General features: G+C 59.9%; 1 protein-coding gene across 7 annotated transcripts in view; it reads right to left on the bottom strand.

Annotated features, from left to right (window-relative positions):
• Positions 1-10,535, bottom strand: part of ADAM33 (ADAM metallopeptidase domain 33) — a 40,125-nt gene extending 29,590 nt beyond the window's left edge. For all 7 annotated transcript variants that reach the window (XM_056490087.1, XM_056490089.1, XM_056490090.1 and 4 more), the window contains exons 1-2: positions 10,375-10,535; positions 7,411-7,493 (exon numbers count right to left, since the gene is read on the bottom strand). In XM_056490087.1, coding sequence (XP_056346062.1) covers positions 7,411-7,493; positions 10,375-10,492 — 201 coding nt within the window. In that variant the 5' untranslated portion in view covers positions 10,493-10,535. The remainder of the gene's footprint in view (positions 1-7,410; positions 7,494-10,374) is intronic.
• Positions 10,536-14,295: the final 3,760 nt, after the last annotated feature.

Raw genomic sequence — 14,295 nt, 5'->3', positions numbered from 1 at the left:
CATCCCAGGCTCCAGCATCATCCCAAGCTCCAGCATCATCTCAGGCTCCAATATCATCTCAGGGTCCAGCATCATCCCAGCTTCCAGCATCATCCCACGTTCCAGCATCATCCCAGGCTCCAGCATAATCTCAGGTTCAAACATCATCTCAGGCTCCAATATCATCCCAGGGTCCAGCATCATCCCAGGGTCCAGTAGCATTCCAAGGCCCAGCATCACCCTGGATTCCAGGACATTCCCAACTCCAGCATCATTCCAGGTTCAAATATCATCCCAGGCTCCAGCATCATTCCAAGGCTCAGCATCCTCCAGAGCTCCAGCATCATCCCAGCATCCAATATCATCCCAGGCTCCAGCACCATCCTGGGCTCTGTCATTGCCTCAGGCTCCAGCACCATGTCATTGCTCCAGAAACATCCCAACCTTCAGCATCATCCCAGGCTCCAGACATGTCCTGGTCTCCAGCAACATCCTAAGTTCCAATAATCATCCTGGGTTCCACCACGACCCCAGGCTCCAGCATCTTCCTGGATCCCAGCAATCCTCACAGGCTCCAGTCTCACCCTGGATCCCAGCAATCCTCACAGGCTCCAGTCTGCTCCTGGATCCCAGCAATCCTCACAGGCTCCAGTCTGCTCCTGGATCCCAGCAATCCTCACAGGCTCCAGCATCTTCCTGGATCCCAGCAATCCTCACAGGCTCCAGTCTGCTCCTGGATCCCAGCAATCCTCACAGGCTCCAGTCTGCTCCTGGATCCCAGCAATCCTCACAGGCTTCAGTCTGCTCCTGGATCCCAGCAATCCTCTCAGGCTCCAGTCTGCTCCTGGCTCCCAGCAATCCTCACAGGCTCCAGTCTGCTCCTGGATCCCAGCAATCCTCACAGGCTCCAGTCTGCTCCTGGATCCCAGCAATCCTCACAGGCTCCAGCATCTTCCTGGATCCCAGCAATCCTCACAGGCTCCAGTCTGCTCCTGGATCCCAGCAATCCTCACAGGCTCCAGTCTGCTCCTGGATCCCAGCAATCCTCACAGGCTCCAGTCTGCTCCTGGATCCCAGCAATCCTCACAGGCTTCAGTCTGCTCCTGGATCCCAGCAATCCTCACAGGCTCCAGTCTGCTCCTGGATCCCAGCAATCCTCTCAGGCTCCTCCTGGATCCCAGCAATCCTCACAGGCTCCAGCATCTTCCTGGATCCCAGCAATCCTCTCAGGCTCCAGCATCTTCCTGGATCCCAGCAATCCTCACAGGCTCCAGTCTGCTCCTGGATCCCAGCAATCCTCACAGGCTCCAGTCTGCTCCTGGATCCCAGCAATCCTCACAGGCTCCAGTCTGCTCCTGGATCCCAGCAATCCTCACAGGTTCCAGCATCCTCCTGGATCCCAGCAATCCTCTCAGGCTCCAGTCTGCTCCTGGATCCCAGCAATCCTCACAGGCTCCAGCATCTTCCTGGATCCCAGCAATCCTCTCAGGCTCCAGTCTCCTCCTGGATCCCAGCAATCCTCACAGTTTCCAGTCTGCTCCTGGATCCCAGCAATCCTCACAGGCTCCAGCATCTTCCTGGATCCCAGCAATCCTCACAGGCTCCAGTCTGCTCCTGGATCCCAGCAATCCTCACAGGTTCAGTCTCACCCTGGATCCCAGCAATCCTCTCAGGCTCCTCCTGGATCCCAGCAATCCTCACGGGCTCTTCCTGCTCCCCAGTCTCCTTTTTCCAGCAGCCATGAACAGAATGTCCCAGTCCTTGCCAAGGCAGGAACTCCCTTCTCTCAGCCCTGGCTGGATGTGCAGGTGGTGCAGCCCCTCTCCAGGACACAGCCAAATCCCAAAGGAATTATGGAATTATGGAATTGCAGCTGGGATGACTCTGCCCTGGCCAGGCCCCACTCCATGACCAGCCCAGGGACTCTCCAGGTCCAGCTGAAGTCTGATTTTATTTTTCTCTCCATTGATCAGCCTCAGTGCTCTTTGCAGAGGCCAAGGGGGCTGAGCTGCTGTTCCCTGGTTCCCCACAGCTCCTGCCATCCTCCTCGCCCAGGCTGCTCCAGCAGAGTGCCTTGCCCTGGAGCAGCTCAGGGAGCACCGAGTTCCTTGGGAAATCACTGCTTAAGCCAAGTCCCAAAGCCCAGCCCCCAGCCCAGCCCCCAGCCCAGGAGCTCCCACAAGCCCTGAGCCCCAAGGCAGCTCCCAGAGCCGGATGTGTCGGGGAGGACGGGCTGAAGTCACCAGCAGATGCTCCAGGGGGGATTTGCTGATGGGATTTGCAGCTGCTGGAGCAGCTCAGCCTCCCCAGGCAGCTGGATCCCAGCTCTGAGGCTTTGAGGAACAGCTCACGCATTGCATCACTTGGGCAACAGCAGGAGTAGAGCCCAGGAGTTCAGGGAGCAGGAGCTCAGGGAGCAGGAGCTCAAAGGAGCAGGAGCTCAAAGGAGCAGGAGCTCAAAGGAGCAGGAGCTCAGGGGATCAGGAGCTCAGGGACCAGGAGCTCAGGGATCAGGAGCTCAGGGACCAGGAGCTCAGGGATCAGGAGCTCAGGGGATCAGGAGCTCAGGGAGCAGGAGCTCAGGGGATCAGGAGCTCAGGGATCAGGAGCTCAGGGAGCAGGAGCTCAGGGGAGCAGGAGTTCAGGGATCAGGAGCTCAGGGATCAGGAGCTCAGGGGAGCAGGAGCTCAGGGAGCAGGAGCTCAGGGATCAGGAGCTCAGGGAGCAGGAGCTCAGGGATCAGGAGCTCAGGGAGCAGGAGCTCAGGGGAGCAGGAGTTCAGGGATCAGGAGCTCAGGGATCAGGAGCTCAGGGAGCAGGAGCTCAGGGATCAGGAGCTCAGGGAGCAGGAGCTCAGGGGATCAGGAGCTCAGGGAGCAGGAGCTCAGGGGAGCAGGAGTTCAGGGATCAGGAGCTCAGGGATCAGGAGCTCAGGGGATCAGGAGCTCAGGGGAGCAGGAGCTCAGGGGATCAGGAGCTCAGGGAGCAGGAGCTCAGGGATCAGGAGCTCAGGGGATCAGGAGCTCAGGGGAGCAGGAGCTCAGGGATCAGGAGCTCAGGGGATCAGGAGCTCAGGGAGCAGGAGCTCAGGGATCAGGAGCTCAGGGGATCAGGAGCTCAGGGGAGCAGGAGCTCAGGGATCAGGAGCTCAGGGAGCAGGAGCTCAGGGGATCAGGAGCTCAGGGGAGCAGGAGCTCAGGGATCAGGAGCTCAGGGAGCAGGAGCTCAGGGAGCAGGAGCTCAGGGAGCAGGAGCTCAGGGAGCAGGAGCTCAGGGAGCAGGAGCTCAGGGATCAGGAGCTCAGGGGATCAGGAGCTCAGGGAGCAGGAGCTCAGGGGATCAGGAGCTCAGGGGAGCAGGAGCTCAGGGGATCAGGAGCTCAGGGAGCAGGAGCTCAGGGGAGCAGGAGCTCAGGGAGCAGGAGCAGAGCCCAGGAGCTCAGGGGAGCAGGAGCTCAGGGGATCAGGAGCTCAGGGAGCAGGAGCTCAGGGGAGCAGGAGCTCAGGGAGCAGGAGCTCAGGGATCAGGAGCTCAGGGAGCAGGAGCTCAGGGATCAGGAGCTCAGGGAGCAGGAGCAGAGCCCAGGAGCTCAGGGATCAGGAGCTCAGGGGACCAGGAGCTCAGGGGAGCAGGAGTTCAGGGGATCAGGAGCTCAGGGATCAGGAGCTCAGGGGAGCAGGAGCTCAGGGATCAGGAGCTCAGGGAGCAGGAGCTCAGGGATCAGGAGCTCAGGGATCAGGAGCTCAGGGATCAGGAGCTCAGGGGAGCAGGAGCTCAGGGACCAGGAGCTCAGGGGATCAGGAGCTCAGGGGATCAGGAGCTCAGGGGAGCAGGAGCTCAGGGGAGCAGGAGCTCAGGGGAGCAGGAGCTCAGGGATCAGGAGCTCAGGGGAGCAGGAGCTCAGGGGATCAGGAGCTCAGGGGAGCAGGAGCTCAGGGATCAGGAGCTCAGGGGAGCAGGAGCTCAGGGATCAGGAGCTCAGGGACCAGGAGCTCAGTGGAGCAGGAGCTCAAAGGAGCAGGAGCTCAGGGAGCAGGAGCTCAGGGATCAGGAGCTCCGGGAGCAGGAGCTCAGGGAGCAGGAGCTCAGGGAGCAGGACCTCAGGGGATCAGGAGCTCAGGGGATCAGGAGCTCAGGGGAGCAGGAGCTCAGGGATCAGGAGCTCAGGGATCAGGAGCTCAGGGGAGCAGGAGCTCAGGGATCAGGAGCTCAGGGAGCAGGAGCTCAGGGATCAGGATCTCAGGGATCAGGATCTCAGGGATCAGGAGCTCAGGGGAGCAGGAGCTCAGGGAGCAGGAGCTCAGGGGAGCAGGAGCTCAGGGGAGCAGGAGTTCAGGGAGCAGGAGCTCAGGGGATCAGGAGCTCAGGGATCAGGAGCTCAGGGGATCAGGAGCTCAGGGGAGCAGGAGCTTATAGGAGCAGGAGCTCAGGGGAGCAGGAGCTCAGGGGAGCAGGAGCTCAGGGAGCAGGAGCTCAGGGGATCAGGAGCTCAGGGATCAGGAGCTCAGGGGATCAGGAGCTCAGGGGAGCAGGAGCTTATAGGAGCAGGAGCTCAGGGGAGCAGGAGCTCAGGGAGCAGGAGCTCAGGGAGCAGGAGCTCAGGGAGCAGGAGCTCAGGGATCAGGAGCTCAGGGAGCAGGAGCTCAGGGAGCAGGAGCTCAGGGACCAGCCTCTCCTGCCTGCTGCTCTCTGGAAAAGCAGCCCTGGGAGTCAGGAAGGGCAGCCCTGGCTCTGGGGGCACGGGCAGGATCTGGGATGGTGAACAATGAACCTGGCAGGGTTTGCTCGGTCTGGCCAAACTCCAGAGGGAAAAGGGGAGAAAAAAGGGGAAAAGAGGAGAAAAAAGGTGAAAAGGGGAGAAAAAAGGGGAAAAGGGCTTCCCTGCAGGGAGCAGGGCAGGGAAGTGCCCTCAGCAGCTGCAGCACATCCTGAATCACCATGGAGAGCTTGTTCCCCCCCTTGGCACATCCTGACCCACCAGGACAGGAGGGGCAGGAGGGGATGGAGGGGCATGGCCAGGGACCACGGGAAACCCGGAGCACCTCACAGCATCCCACAGCACCCCACAACATCCCACAGCGTCCCACAGCATCCCATGAGGAGCAGCCCCAGGCAGGGGTGAAGGATGGAGGGGCCTGGGGGTCTCCAGGCTGGAGCCCACCACCCCGTGGGCTCGGTGCTCTCTCCTGGCACACACATTCCCACGGATATTTATTTCCAGGATCTTTGCTGGAGGGCAGGAGGAGCCAGGGTGAGGACAGAACGGACTAAATGATCCAAAATCACGAACCTCAACAGCAACGGGGCGAAAAGGGCCATTCTGGGGCTCAGCCCCACGCTCTGCCCGGCTGCCCGCCCCTGCTCCTCCTTCCCTGCCCCACGAACAGGAGGCTCCTTGTTCCAGGCTGCCGGGCTGGCGCGCAGCAGATGCCAGGAAATACGGCGGGAGCTGCCCAGCCCCCCAGCCCCCGAGTGCCCCCAAATCCCCCCAGATCACCCCAAATCCCCCCAGATCCCCCCAGATCCCCCATCTGCGGTTTGCACGCCCTGCTCGCCTGGGGCACGGGGTGTTGGCAGGAGCAGGAGCAGGAGCAGGAGCAGGAGCAGGAGCAGGAGCAGGAGCAGGAGCAGGAGCAGGATAAACCTGCGGCGTGTTCCTCACCCCAAGCGGCTTCCAGATCAAATAGAGACGGAGCCGGGACTGCCAGGGAGGGAACATCGCCCCGGGAGCAGCGCCCGGACGGGTGTCCCTGCTCCTGGGGAGCCGCGACAGACCCGCGGGGACAGGGACAGGGACAGGGACAGGGACAGGGACAGGGACAGGGACATCCCAGGGAGAAACAGAGCCGGGACAGGAGAGCCGGGACAGGGACGGGAGAGCCGGGACAGGGACAGGAGAGGAGGGACAAGAACAAGAGAGCAGGGACAGGGAGAGACGGGATAGGGAGAGGGAGAGCCGGGGCAGGAGGATCAGGGACAGGGACAGGAGAGACGGGACACATCCAGGGCAGGGACAGCCAGGGCAGCACCAAGCCCTGAGCCCCGCCGGCCGCGCCTTTGGCGTCTCCCGGAGCATCTCGGGGGAGATGTCCCCAGAGTCCCCTCCCAGCCCCGCTCCCGGGCAGAGCAGCTCCACAGCTCCGAATCCCGGCTGGGGAGGGGCTGGGGCTGCCCAGGAGCCCCCGGCCCCTCCCAGGCACAGCTGCAGCTCCGGCTGAGCCCGGAGCCGGGCGAGGGGCCAAGCCCCGGCCAGAACGGCCACAGGCAGCTCCTCCAGGGGTCTGGGGACACTGAGGTGCCAGGGAGGGGGTGACAGCCCTGGGAGGGGCCGTGCTCTGCTCCCCAGGCCTCTTCCCAAGGGCACAGTGCTAAAGTCTGGCAGCACTTTCCATTTCCTTCCACCCCAGCCAAACCACGAGCTGACATCACCTCCAGCTCCTCTCTCCAGCTCCCCAGATCCCTCCACTCACCCTGCAGCCCCTGGCCACCCTTCCTCCTGCCAGCATCGTTAACACCGTGCTTAATTACCCCACTGCTGCATCTTCTGCTTTCCCTGTCCATCACCTGAGCATGGAGATGGATCCTGAAACCCCAAACCCACTGGATCCTGAACAGTCCCACCAATGGATCCTGAAACTCTAGATCCTGCTCATGGACCCTGAAACTCCACACTCAGCTCATGGATCCTGAAACCCCAAATCCACTGGATCCTGAACAGTCCCACCCATGGACCCTGAAACTCCATACACTGCTTATGGATCCTGAAACTCCAAACCCTGCTCATGGATCCTGAAATTTCACACCTTGATCATGGATCTTCAAACTCCACACCCTGCTGATGGATCCTGCAAGCTCAGCACCTCCATCCTTGTCCCACCAGGGAGACCCCAGGCAGGGGATGGAGGGATGGAGGGATGGAGGGATGGAGGGATGGAGGGGGAATGGAGGGATGGAGGGATGGAGGGATGGAGGGATGGAGGAATGGAGGGAGGGAGCAGCCCTGCCCTACCTGCTCCTCCAGGCAGACACAAGGTGGGGATGGAGGGATGGAGGGATGGAGGGAAGGAGGGATGGAGGGATGGAGGGATGAAGGGATGGAGGGATGGAGCAGCCCTGCCCTACCTGCTCCTCCAGGCTGACACCAGGCAGGGGATGGAGGGATGGAGGGATGGAGGGATGGAGGGAAGGAGGGATGGAGGGAGGGAGCAGCCCTGCCCTACCTGCTCCTCCAGGCAGACACAAGGTGGGGATGGAGGGATGGAGGGATGGAGGGAAGGAGGGATGGAGGGATGGAGGGAAGGAGGGATGGAGGGAGGGAGCAGCCCTGCCCTACCTGCTCCTCCAGGCTGACACCAGGCAGGGGATGGAGGGATGGAGGGATAGAGGGATGGAGGGATGGAGGGATGGAGGGAGGGAGCAGCCCTGCCCTACCTGCTCCTCCAGGCTGGCGGCTCTGCGGGCTCGGCCCCCCAGCAGCCAGTGTGGGGTGACCAGCTCTCCGTGGGACAGTGGCCCTGGGGAAGAGAAGAGCTGGTGAGCAAACCCTGTGAGAGCCTGAGAGCTGGAGCTGCCCCACAGCCACACAGGGAGCTGGGGAAGGGACAGAGCTGAGCACCAGCACCCTGAGCCTCCCCTCAGGTGTTTTTGGGGATGGACACAGCACAGTCAGAGTCACCCCCCCAGCCCAGCCCCTCATCCCTGGCTCAGCCTTCACCCTGCAAGGCTCCCAGGAGCTTTGCTCCCACCCAGGTGCCAGAACAGTGCCCTAAATCCCCTAAATCTGCACCCTGGAGAGCAGCTGGCACATGTGGCTGCCCCTGGATCCCTGGCAGGGTTGGACACTGGGCTGGGAGCAGCTGGGACAGTGGGAGGAGTCCCTGCCATGGGTGGAGAGGGGCTGGGTGGGCTTTAGGGTCCCTTCCAGCCCAGACTGCTCCACGAGGCTGCGGTTCCTGGACAGGGAAGTGCCGTCACCCCGGATCAGCCGGGCTGGGCTGCAGCAGCAGCAGCAGCAGAGGAGGAGCTGGGAGCGCTGTGCTGTCAGGGTTTGTCTGAGCCATCCCAGCCCCCCGGGCAGCACAGCACAGCCCATTCCTTGGCTCCCTCCACGGCAGACAGACTTTCTAAGATTATTTTTTTCCTAAACAATGAGCTGGGTTTGACCGCAGCGCAGGGAGCAGCCACTGATGACTTAAGTCTGGATGACAACAGAACAAAAAATTAAAATCTGAAGCTGCTGCAGAGAGGGGATGAGGCTGAACAAAAATGTCAAGGGTTGGGCCACCTTGCCAAGCCAAATGTTGTCAGGGAGAGCTGGGATGGAATTCTCTTCCCCAGGAAAGTTATTTACTCGGGGAGTGCAATAACAGGGCTCGGGGCTCTCTCGTTTTATGGGCTTGTTTTGGTTCCTCTGCGGAGACCCAGGGCTCGGGCTGGAGGGAAGATGAAGCCGAAGAGGAGACAAAAGAAACGCCCAGGTGGGGTTTTGGGCTGGGAATTGCTGCCGGAGCTCGATGGGGTCAGGTCACCCCGGCGCTACCGCCCGAGGTATTTAATCAGCGCCATTAAATATAGCCCGGGACCGGATTCCAGGAATAGCTGCAGATAAGGGTGGCACCAGCCCAGCCTCCCTCTCCCACCCTCCCAAAGCCAGGCCAGCCCCGGCCACACACGGATCATTTCCACGGGGAAACTGAGCCTCGGGTTTGGTGCCTCCCACTCCGGAGCGCGGAACGAATGCCGGTGTTTTCAGGAATGAATCCGGTATTTCAGGGGTGAATCCGGTATTTTCGGGAATTAATCCGGTATTTTCACGAATGAATCCCGGTATTTTCAGGAATGAATCCCGGTATTTTCAGGAGTGAATCCCGGTATTTTCAGGAGTGAATCCCGGTATTTTCAGGAATGAATGCCAGTGTTTTCAGGAATTAATCCAGTATTTCCAGGAGTGAATCCCGGTATTTTCGGGAGTGAATCCCGGTATTTTCAGGAATGAATCCCGGTGTTTTCAGGAGTGAATCCCGGTATTTTCACGAATGAATCCCGGTATTTTCACGAATGAATCCCGGTATTTTCAGGAGTGAATCCCGGTATTTTCAGGAGTGAATCCCGGTATTTTCGGGAAATAATCCCGGTATTTTCAGGAGTGAATCCCGGTATTTTCAGGAATGAATCCGGTATGTTCAGCTCCCAAAGGCAGGAGGGCAGCAGCCCCGTCCCGCTCCCAGCTCTCTCCCACGCCGGCTGGGGAGGGGATGGGACACAGGGACGGCTCCGCTGGGCTCCGGCCCAAAAATCCCTCAGCTGGGAGATTGCAGAGATGAGATTTCAGCTACGATATTTCAAATTTCCCACTGCTTAGTCTCTAGTTTTCGCTGGGAATCTGAGAGAATCGGAGCACGAGTCGGGGCCTCCAAAACCCCAACTCAAATAAACCCAAATGCGGCACAGAAAGGGTTTCCCACACTCCCCTCCCCTTGATTTCCTGGAAAACACTCATTCCAGCCCTTTTGGGGAATGCTGCGGGGAGCAGCGCTGCCTTGGCTTTGGGATGGACCCCCAGGGACCCCGCAGATCCCGGATCCCCCCGGAGCAGCAGCTCTCCCCTCTCCTCGGGGTGTCCGAGCTGAGTTTTGGCTCCCACCGCCCTCCCCAGCTGCTCCCAGTTCTCTTGGAGCTGCTGGAAAACTCTCAGCGGCCGAGAGAGAACTCGGCAAGGCTCGGAAGTGAAAAAAATAATAACCAAAAATGTGCTCTGGGCAGGGGAACATCAGCCCTGACTTCTCCAATGGCTGGGGAAGGAAACAGGGATGAGGAAGAGGCGGCCGAAGGGGAACCGGCACCCCCTGTCCTGCTCTGGCTCCCATCTAAAAACTGATCGGAGCCTCTGGGGAAAATCCTGCGTTTCCTCACGCAGCGAACGAGCCACGTTTCACCCCAAAACCCGCACGGTAAAACAAACCCCGGGCTGCTTCCCAGGAGCCACGAACGGGAGCGGCGGGGCTGGGCACGGGTGGGCTCGGGATGGGATCGGGATGGGATCGGGATGGGATCGGGATTGGCACGCCCTGGGCACGGGATGGGATCGGGATGAGATCGGGATGGGATCGGGATGGGGGCTCTGAGCCGGCCCCGGGGGTCTGGGGGTGAGAGCCGATCCCGTCCCTGTGCCGGGGGTCCCGATCCCGGTCCCGATCCCGATCCGGGTCCCATCCGAGCGGGAGCGGCAGCGCCGGGGCGGGAGCGGAGCCGCGGGGTCTGGGGCTCCCCGGGGGGAGCGAGCGCAGCCTGGAGCCCCCCATTCCACCCCTATCCCATCCCCACCCCATCCCCATCCCATCCTCACCCCTATCCCATCCCACCCGCGCCCCGCCCCGCGCCCCCGGCCCCCCGTACCTGCCGGCCCCGCCCGGCCCCGCGGGGGGAGCCCCAGCAGGACCCCCAGGAGGGCGAGGCGGAGCCCCCAGCCCTTGGCCGAGCCCCGGCGGGGCCCGGGGGGGCCCGGCCCGGCCATGCCGCCGCTCCCGGGCTGTCACCGCCCCGACTCGGCGCCTCCGGCCCGACCTCCTCCTCTTGAAGCCGCGGGTCCCTCCCCCGCGCGGCCCGGCCGGGGGGCGGCGAGAGGGGCGGCTTTGTTCGCTTTATTTATTGCTGTGATTCTTGGCCCGGCCCGGCCGCTTAATGAGAACCAGACCCGCGCTCGGCGGCTCCCAGGCTTCCCCCGCCCGCCGCGGCTCCAGCCAGCCCGTGATCCCCCCATCCATCCAGGGATCAGGTCATGGATCCATCATCCATCCATCCATCCATCCATCCATCCATCCATCCATCCATCCATCCATCTATCCATCCATGGATCCATCCATCCATCCATCCATCCATCCATGGATCCATCCATCCATCCATCCATCCAGCCATCATCCATCCATCCATCATCCATCCATCCATCCACGGATCCAGCCATCATCCCACATCCATCATCCATAATCCATCATCCATCCATCCATCCACGGATCCAGCCATCATCCCACATCCATCCATCCATCCATCCATCCATCCATCCATCCATCATCCATCCATCATCCATCCATCCATCCATCATCCATCATCCATCCATCCATCATCCATCCATCATCCATCCATCATCCATCCATCCATCATCCATCCATCATCCATCCATCATCCATCATCCATCCATCCATCATCCATCCATCCATCATCCATCCATCCCTCCATCCCTCCATCATCCATCCATCCATCATCCATCCATCCATGCATCCATCCCTCCAATCCCTCCATCCCTCCCTTCCCCCCTCTCCCACCTGAGGAAATTCTGGGAGGTTCCCAGTGATTTAATTGATTAAAATAATTAAATGACTCCACATATCCCACCACAGACACCTCTGACCCTCAGTCCACTCCACAGTCAGTATTAATAATATTAATTATATGGATTGTTATCATTAGTATTTATAATATTATGTCTAATATTAATTAATTCTATTAATGCTATTAATTATAGAGTCCCAGAATGGGTTGGGTTGGAGGATCCCTGAAGCTCAGCTCGTTCCACCCCATCCGTGGGTGGGGTCCCTGTCCCAGTGTCCCCCAGTGTCCCCCAGTGTGTCCCAGTGTGTCCCAGTGTATCCCAGTGCCCCCCAGTATGTTCCAGTGTATCCCAGTATGTCCCAGTGTGTCCCAGTGTATCCAGATAGATTTCGGTGCCATCCCCCCAGGCCAGCAGCAGGAGCAGAGTGGGGAGGGGGCAGTGCTCCCTTCACCTCCCTCCCTCTCTCCCTCCCTCCCACCCCCTTGGGGGCTCCCCTGGGCTCTCCCTGCCACGCTCAGGGCCAGGATCCATCACTAATTATTAAAATCCCAAAGCAATAATATTGATTAGCAGTGGTAATTAAACTGTGCCAATGGTTTACCCTGAAGATGGGGCAGCTCCAGGCCCTGCCCAGGGTGACATTTGGGGACAGGGGGGCTCGGGGGCTGTGCTGGGCTGTCCTGGCACAAGGAGGAGAGGGAAGGGCCCGGCCCGGCAGTCAGAGCCTGCTGCCCCAAACACCTCGGGCTGCACAGGACGGGGCAGCCTGCAGCTGCAAACATCTGGAGGGGCGGGGTGGGGGCTCCCCCGGGCCCCAGCTGGGCAGGGACGTCCAGCTGCTCCTCCCATCGCCACCAGCTGTCCCCAGCTCCTGCAGGGACCGTCTGGGAGCTGGGAGGAGCTGTGGCTGGTCCCTGGGGCACTGGGAGCACTGGGGCACGGGGAGGTGTCCCTGCCATGGCACTGGGTGGCACTGGGTGGCACTGGGAGGAGCTGTGGCTGGTCCCTGGGGCACTGGGAGGTGTCCCTGCCGTGGCACTGGGTGGCACTGGGAGGAGCTGTGGCTGGTCCCTGGGGCACGGGGAGCACTGGGGCACTGGGAGGTGTCCCTGCCGTGGCACTGGGTGGCACTGGGTGGCACTGGGTGGCACTGGGAGGAGCTGGGGCTGGTCCCTGGGGCACGGGGAGGTGTCCCTGCCATGGCACTGGGGGTTCCGTGGGTTTGTGCCTTCCCTGAGGCTGCACAGCCACGGCTCAGCTCACCCTGCAGGTCCTGCCAGCTGCAGGGAAGGACAAATGCTCCAAACCCATCCCTGTGCCAGCTGGTGGGAACTGGGCAGCAGGGCCAGAGCAGCAGCTGGAACCAGCCTGGCACAGCCAGCAGAGACCCCAGGGCTCCCAGGGACAGGGTGGGATGGAGCAGGGGCAGAGGGAGCCCAGGGACAGGGCCAGGGCCAGGCCCTGGTGTCCCCAGCCGTGTCACAGCTGTCCCCAGGCCATGGACATCCCTCCTGAGTGCCCCTCAGCAGCAGCAGTGCCTCTGCTCCCAGGGCTGGCAGCAGCAGCTGGGGCTGCTGAGAGCCACAAAAGCCTTTTGTGGGCAAACAGGGGCTGGCCTGTCCCAGCAGGGGCAGCAGCTGAGCCTGGGACTGCAGAGAGCCCAGGGAGAGGGGCTGGGGGCACCCAGAGCCCTGGGACTGCAGGGCAGGGGGTCCCTGGGGTCACCATCACCCAGACATCACCCTGGGGTCATCATCCCCCCCAGGGATGGGCACTCCAAACCTCCCTGGGCAGCCTTTTCCATGAGAAATTCCCTAATACCCAACTAAATTCCCCAATTCCCACCCTGGGGCCGTTCCCTCTCCTCCTGTCCCTGTTCCCAGATCCCAGATCCCAAATCCCCCCGGTGTCCCCTCCTGGCAGGGAGTTGTGCAGAGCCACAAGGTCCCTGAGCCTCCTTTGCTCCAGCTGAGCCTTCCCAGCTCCTCAGGGATTCTCCAGGGCTGCAGCACAGGGATACATGAATAAAACTGGATTTAAAATTCCCCTTTTGCCCCAGGAAGGCTCTCCCAAGCGGCCTCATCCCCCTGCAGTCTGGGCTGCTCCCAGAGCATTAATCACTGGGCTCCATTTGTCAGGCTGGGTCACTCACCCTGCTGCAGGCTCCCATTTGGCCAGGAAAATGCACTTTATCTGCTGATGGAGGCAGAGAAATATTACTGAAAGCTTGACTTGCAAGCCCTGCTGGTGTGAAGTGTGGGGCCTTTCCCATCTCCAGCCAAACCCTGCCCAGCCTGAATTCCTGGCTCGGCTGCCCCCAGTGCACCCGGGCTCACAGGGGCAGCACAAGGGAAACAATACACTGAATTCTGCCTCAGAGCATTGAGGTGGGATCTGCACTAGTGAACAGCCTGCCAGGAAGTCCTGTCTTCCTCAGGGAGCTGTTCCAGGAAAAGTGAATTATAATCCAGCCACAGAAAAAATGAGATGGACTTTGGGGAGGGCTGATGGAAAATCCATAATCCATTTAATCTGATGGAAAATCCATAATCCATTTAATCTGCTGTCAAATCCATGATCTATTTAATCTGATGTCAAATCCATGATCTATTTAATCTAATGTAAAATTCATAATCCATTTAATCTGATGGAAAATCTGTAATCCATTTAATGTAAAATCCATAATCCATTTAATCTGATGTCAAATCCATGATCTATTTAATCTGATGTCAAATCCATGACCTACTTAATCTGATGGAAAATCCATAATCCATTTAATGTAAAATCCATAATCCATTTAATCTGATGTCAAATCCATGATCTATGTAATCTGATGTCAAATCCATGATCTACTTAATCTGATGTAAAATCCATAATCTATTTAATCTGATGTAAAATCCGTAATCCATTTAATCTGATATCAAATCCATGATCCATTTAATCTAATGTAAAATTCATAGTCCATTTAATCTGCTGTCAAATCCATAATC

The sequence above is a fragment of the Oenanthe melanoleuca genome, chromosome 4, assembly GCF_029582105.1.
Source record: "Oenanthe melanoleuca isolate GR-GAL-2019-014 chromosome 4, OMel1.0, whole genome shotgun sequence".
NCBI classification, from domain to species: domain Eukaryota; kingdom Metazoa; phylum Chordata; class Aves; order Passeriformes; family Muscicapidae; genus Oenanthe; species Oenanthe melanoleuca.
This window is presented reverse-complemented; position numbering and strand designations above follow the sequence as displayed.